Source organism: Triticum urartu, chromosome 3A (assembly GCF_056163025.1).
Source record: "Triticum urartu cultivar PI428250 chromosome 3A, HENAU_Tu73, whole genome shotgun sequence".
Classification (NCBI taxonomy): Eukaryota; Viridiplantae; Streptophyta; class Magnoliopsida; order Poales; family Poaceae; genus Triticum; species Triticum urartu.
In genome coordinates this window covers 43,488,819-43,495,492 of record NC_141875.1, presented here as the reverse complement: position 1 = coordinate 43,495,492, position 6,674 = coordinate 43,488,819, and the positions used below count along the sequence as shown (strand labels likewise).

Here is a 6,674-nt window from a genome sequence, read left to right as displayed (position 1 = left end):
ATCCAAAGACCATGGCCATGGCAAAGTGTGAACAACACTCGGACTGAACTCAAGCAAAGGGTATAATCTAGGTAGAAATGATCTTGCTCAATAATGGGAAGGTATTCATGAGCAATACCTACACCAGTTTTCTTCTGGAAACAGAATTGAGAACAACAAGGTGGTGAAACATAGAGCAAGTATTGTAGCACAAGGGTTCACGCAGATACCTAACTATTCTCCAGAGGTGAAATCTCTTTCTGATAACTTATATCATTGACAGCACAAAATCATCTATCTTTGCAGTTGATAGATGTAGTGATTACATATCCATGTGGATCACTAGATTCAGACATATATGATTGATTCCCGATGGAATCTGAATTCTGAATCGAAATACAAAATGCAACATACATTGTGTAAAATCAGTAAGCCATCATACGACTTATTGTTGTCGGTACATTTGGTATAACCGACGTAGTGAGTTCCTTATACACAAGGATTACTCCTACAATGATGATTATCCATGTTTGTGTGTATGCAATGACGACACATGTAATCATCTAAATGACGGAGTTTAAAATGAAGGATTTGGGTAAACCAAAGCATCGCTCGTTACTACAAATTGAGCACCTTCATTCATACATTATGGTATACTATGTTGTCTATATCCATAATATATTGGAGAAATTCATTGTGGACAAATCTTATCCATCCATAACTCTCATGGTAGTTCATTCTCTAGACGTAGAGAAAGATCTATTTAGACCAAGAGATGATTGAAATGAGATACTGGGAATCGACGTTCCATAATGCCATTGGATCCACCAAACACAATTGGTTAGTACTCAAGAATATCTTTCGATATCTCCAAGGCATCAAACATCTTGTCCTGGTTTTTCAGTTTCACAGAAATGTGAACACCCATATCGTTGGATACATCGATCAGATCCCTACTATGTCAGATCGTAGACAAGCTTAGTGTTCCTCCTAGGTGTAGTAGCCCTCTCATGAGAAGTCTTCGAAACAGAACTCATGGCTACATCCACCAACCATTATCTCAACGATAATGTTTCTTGTGTTGCCCGGATGCAAACATGTTACATAATAAGCAATATCACTATATTGCATATCTTGCAAGTCAAATCATGTGACTAATTTATTCATCGGGTTTCTACCAACTTCTATGTTCCAGAAATGTGTTCATGGAATTGGTAGGTGACGGCTTTGAATTTTGCAAGAATCAGGGGGAGTATCTTCCTGAATTGTTCCTGTTCAATGCATCATATTATACTCTTTTTTCCTTCATGAGTTTACTTTACAGGTTCTCATAAAGGTTTTTAATGAGGTAATATCAACATGAGATCATATGTCATACTTTCAGTTTTCCCCACCGGGGTTTTTAGGAAAGTATATACGACATATTTATTGTCCTCTGAACTCTGGGTTTTCTCGTATTGAGCTAAAAGAGACAATAACAATTATATGTTGCATCATTTTCTTCTTATTTTTTTCTCATTGGGTTTGAAGGAGTTTTAGCAACATATCATACTACAATACTTCTCACATTTTTCCCACAGGGTTTTTGGAGAAGAGTTAATTCAAGGATGATTCTAGAGTTGATCGGTTGCAAGGACAAGGAAGGATTAGGGGGAGTGTTAGGATTAAAATTAATAGGTTAATTAAAGAGATAATCCTCCCATTGTAATCTGTACGTCGGTTGCATTAGCAACCGTCGTGCCTCTCCCCTTGCACCTCTACGAACAGTCGCATCTCTCGATCGTGTCTGTTCCCCTTGTATATATACCGAGAATCATTCAATGGAATCGATAGTTCGATCATTTGTTCTTTTCGATCTCAAACAATGCTAATGCCGCTGGTCGACCGGCCTATCGGCTTAGGCTAGGTCGACTGGGTCCTAATTAGCCTAGGCGTGGCCAACTGGATCCAATGGGCTTAGCGACGCTCGATGCTGTATTGTTTTTCATAAATTTTCGAAATGTCGTATTATTTTCTCAATTTTTTTTAAAAAATATTTAAAAAATTAGCCTCGAACTTGACGGGTTATGACGATGATGCAAATTTCAAAACGAGGACAATTATGCGAGCTCAAGGCGTCCAGCTTGGCAGTCCAGTCACCCAATGGGGCAATCTTCCCTAAAGTAAATCACCTTTTACCAAAACCGGGTGTGCTAGAACAAGGACAAAAGGTGAATATTTTCATGGAATCAAATAGTGTATCTGCTGATTGCAGTGCACAAGATTCAAGAGCAACCGTAACATCCATAGCGTATCGCATAACAGCATTTCATTTGGAAGAAGCAGCAGAACTAAGCAGCCAAGCACAATACCACGTCATTGCTGCTACCAAATATATATGCACCAATACAAGTCAAAGCTAGACACACAGACTGTTTCATCTAACCCAAAGCTTAGCCAGAGTGATATCAGATTCTTTCTCTTGTTTTCTCATCAAGTTCAATTGTCATTCAGACATAAGCATAATACTGATGCAAGCAACAAACACACTCCTATCCTCAGTGGTTAAAAGTATATTTGTAGCATGCTAATAGCAACATATAACTTATAACAATCATGGACAATATCTGATCAAGCAAATAAATGCACCATAAATTAACAGTGAAGTTATACAATCAGACCATACAAAATGAGTCGTCGGCTCTCTTTATTTCAGCAAAATGAATAGACAGTGCAATTTAAATCATGGACTTTGTATTTAAATCGTGCCTATCCAAGCTTGCATACTCCTAACATGGATCATGAACAACATTAGGAACAGTACGTTGTGGACAAAAATCCGGAAACACAGCAAGCATGCATGTAGATGTATATCGCTGTCATGGGTTATGAAATAACAGAAATGAATTATTTATTGCTCTCTAAATTGTTTGTATCTGCCCAGATTCCCTGCACATAGGATTTTCTGTTATACTCCCTCCGTTTGGAATTAGATGACTTGGAGAGAGAGCTAAGCTAGTACAAATTTGTATACAAATGAAGTCAAGTAATTCCAAACGGAGGGAGTAATAAACTGATAATGGCACACCTAAAGTCCATTCTTCTAGGTAGAAAGGACCTTAATTCATTCACAGTTTAAAGGAAAGCATGGCACCAAGAATTCAAACCTAGCATTTGAAATCACCAAAAGAACTATTTTATTTTAGCATTTGTTTCCCTCTGAGTTGCTTAAGCTGTCACTTACCTTTGTGCAAGATACCTATTTCATCTTCAGACAGTGCAGTGCATGTGGCATAGTGATAAATTGGACTTAACGGTGCCTAAAAAAAATATGGTCCATCATTTCAAAACAAAATGCCAGAGCACATGGTAGAACCAGACTGACCAAGATATATATATTTGTTTAAGGTAAAATGAAGCCTAGACTTATGTCCCTATCATAAATGTAATTATGTATAAATAAGTGTCACCCAGACCCAGTTGAAGCAAAATCAATAGTAAATTTAGCCCCATATTCCATAAGTGCATGGTAAAATGGATAGGCAGAACAAAAATTAGAAACACCGTAAATAGCTACGGAGGTAATTTGGTGTAAATATGTAAATAAGCAACCAAGCACCATAGAGAATTTGCAAAAATTGAAGCACGATGCCAAAAGGAGCAATTCTTGAGGAACATTCTTAGATAGTAAGCGATGGATAAAACTTTCCCATCAATATTCAGCCATACATTTAGACAAACTCCTGCAATGTAAACTGAATCCTGGAAACAGCATTTCTATTTAACTAACAATAGTCTTGTGCAAGAGAAATGATATATAGTGCTTAATAACTTGGGCACTTAATAGTCACTGAAGCCAAGCAAGTAGGATCCTTCCCAAATCCCAGACCAGAGAAAACACATTACCAACAGTCTAAGGCAGTACGTTATAGATGCTTAAACAGAAAACTAATGGGCAGCACATTTGTCTTCGCGGCATTTTGAGACATCAAAAGGATCCTCGATAGAAAAATCAAATCCTCTTAGGTAGCACCACGCTGTACCTTCTTGCTCAAATGGACTCTTGAAGACCATCATCTTGCAGCATCCATTAGCCCATTTTGCAGAAGCCATGAAGATCCTCAGCTTGGCACCCAAATTATCTGACGGCAAATGCCCATGGGTCATCACAATCACCATCTCCTCCAGAACTTGCGCATGCTCGGCAATGTACTTGAGGAAGTCAAGCTCGCTTTTCCTCCCCCGGAACTCACGGAGAACCAACTTCTTGATGTGCCTCTGGATGCATTCGATAGGACCAGCATCCTTCCAGAACTTGAGGTTGATGGCTGTGCTTGTGCCACCAGTTTTAGGTCCCCAGAACTTGAAGTCATCATTCTCGGACTGCAAATTAATAAATCAAATAGAGGCACGTCATGAGTAGCAGTCTCATTTGGTGCAGGCAGACACAAACATGAGTAGTCACTCAGGTCAAATTATACCTGGACATAGAGCGTCTCGATGTTAGGAAAGCATCTGAGGAAACTAGGCAGCATCCTGGCTTCAAAGTGGGTTCCAAGTTTCACTTGAACTCCCAGCATCTGAACGCTTGGGACAGTGGTGTTTGGACTTGCCTTGGTGTTAGCCTGCAAATTAATTAATGATGCATTTTGTGGTAATACTGCTATATATACTACAAATTAAAGGATGGAACTTAGAAATTATTAAAACATGCATGGTGATTCGGAATTAAAGAAGATTCATAGTATAGTTATTAAGAAGAGTATTAAAGCACGGACCATGATGGCTGTGTTGCCAATCTCAAGTTGGTGCATTCCAGGCACCAAGAATCCCAGGAAGCGCAGCTTGGGTGCATGGCCGATCTTGACTTTGGAGGACATGTTGGTGAGATCACGGTCGCCCCAACCCCAAGCTTCCCACAGAAAGAGCCTCTCCAGGCGTGTAGCGCGCACCACATTGATTTCTGGCACGATAGCCATGCACACCTGAACGCTTCGTAGACTGCGGCTGTGGATGCGGAGGCACACTGGCCACCGGGCTCTGGCGATCAGGAGCTTCTCCAGGACGGGGCATCTGTCCAGCACGAAGGCGAGGTCCTCGTCCTTGATGAGGAGGTTGCAGAGGCCAAGCTCCCGGAGGTAGGGGAACGCAGCAGTAGGCGGGAGGCGGGATGTGCTTGTGTCCGGGAAGCACCAGGTGCCGACGTAGAGCTTGGTGAGGGCGGTGCACTTGAAGAGCTCGGCGGGTATGGGCAGCTGGTCGTCGAACTTGGATGCGAGGTTCACAAAGACGAGTTCTTTGACGCCCTTGGCGGCGAGGAGTTTGAGCCAGAGCTCCAACTTGTCCGGGTGATACAACATGTTGTTGCCGGCGAGGTAGACGAAGGCGAAGGGGCCCGGGTGCGCGGCGAGGACGTGGGACACGTTGTCTGCGAGGGTGCCCATGGCGTCCAGGATGCGAAACAGGCCGGCGTACCAGGAGTCGAGGCCCATCTCGCGGAACTGGGTGGAGCCGCGGCCGCGCCCCACGACGCTGCGGTCGGAGAGGAGGTGCGCGTCGACGAGGACGAGCGGCACCGAGTGCCAGACGCGGCGCCAGCGCTTGGCCAGCGCGGTGGTGCGCGCGGCGTCCTTGGCGGGGAGGCGGGAGACGATGTTGCGGAGGATCCCGACGGGGAGGCGGCTGATGCGGTCGACGCCGTCCCGCGCGGCGGCGGCGGCGGCGGCGCTGGCGAGGGGCGCGGCCGTGGAGACGGTCGGCCTGGGGATGGCCTTGAAGACGTCCACCGTCAGCATTCGCATGTTCTCGTCCATCTTCTTGAACTCGGGGCCAGAGAAAATCATCCCGGCTACGTCCTCCATGGTGAGGCCAAAGGACGGACGCCGGAGGCGGAGGCGGAGGCGGCGGTGGAGCTGGTGGGTGGGAATGGGGAAAGTGGAGTGGAGGCGAGGCGGCTGCTTTGGTCTTTGTGAATGATTGAGCGGAGCTAGGGTTTTGGTTCCTTCCTTGTCGGCTGGCTTGTGTAGCTGGGCCAAATGTCCCAAGCTGTATTCTTGTTCCAGGGCCCATCACACGCTCCTACTCCATTTAATTTGAAATTGAAGGCAAGCTCAATGCCTCTTTAGTTTGTCAAATGTTACCGAGTTTAATGAAAATGAAGCTGCGGGTTCGAGATCATTTTTTTATATCATGGATGGATGTTTTAGCTTAAACCTGAGATTGGGACTTTCCAATACTTTTTATCATGGATGCAAATGACATGCACATGTAGGTGATGTTTCTCGCAACATTTTGATATCTTATTGTATTTTTCTGAGTTAGTATGAATTTTTATGAAGTTTTTAAAGTGAAAATCAAAGGGCAAAAGCATAAGATGAGCAAAGCGGTTTGGGCATGAACGCGTGTTTTTGGAAACTAGGGGTAAACCAGCCGAGTGTGACCAAACTAGTTAGGGGCATAAAACCAATTATCCCTTACCTTCCCTTCGGACAACTGTACAAGAGGCGTGGGAATCAGTCCCGACAGGTGCAGCAACGGAAGTAGCAGAGCAGTTAAAATCGATATTTATCGGGATTGTTGGCCGCTTGGGATGAATATTAATAAAAGACTAAAGAAAGAGTTGGAAATTTTACGTGCTGTTCCTGGGAGAGTTGGCCCCTCAGTAAGAGAAATTAAAATCAAAGATGAGCTGCTGGAGCTATACAAGCGTGAGGAGC

The 6,674-nt window shown here is 43.6% G+C and overlaps 1 protein-coding gene across 1 annotated transcript; it reads right to left on the bottom strand.

The window, feature by feature from the left end:
- Positions 1-3,613: 3,613 nt before the first annotated feature.
- LOC125542638 (FBD-associated F-box protein At4g10400) lies at positions 3,614-5,919 on the bottom strand. The gene is made up of 3 exons (XM_048705749.2): positions 4,737-5,919; positions 4,440-4,583; positions 3,614-4,341 (listed from the first exon to the last, which is right to left on the bottom strand). Exons 1-3 carry the CDS (start codon positions 5,817-5,819, stop codon positions 3,907-3,909), a joined length of 1,662 nt encoding a protein of 553 aa, XP_048561706.2. The 5' UTR covers positions 5,820-5,919; the 3' UTR covers positions 3,614-3,906.
- Positions 5,920-6,674: the final 755 nt, after the last annotated feature.

Bases quoted from the DNA above. Each gene is read 5' to 3' on its own strand.
- LOC125542638 (XM_048705749.2), bottom strand. From the start codon at position 5,819: ATGGAGGACGTAGCCGGGATGATTTTCTCTGGCCCCGAGTTCAAGAAG. The intron at 4,584-4,736 runs GTCCGTGCTTTA...ATTAATTTGCAG, and splicing joins TTGGCAACACAGCCATCATG to GCTAACACCAAGGCAAGTCC. The intron at 4,342-4,439 runs GTATAATTTGAC...ATTAATTTGCAG, and splicing joins TCGAGACGCTCTATGTCCAG to TCCGAGAATGATGACTTCAA.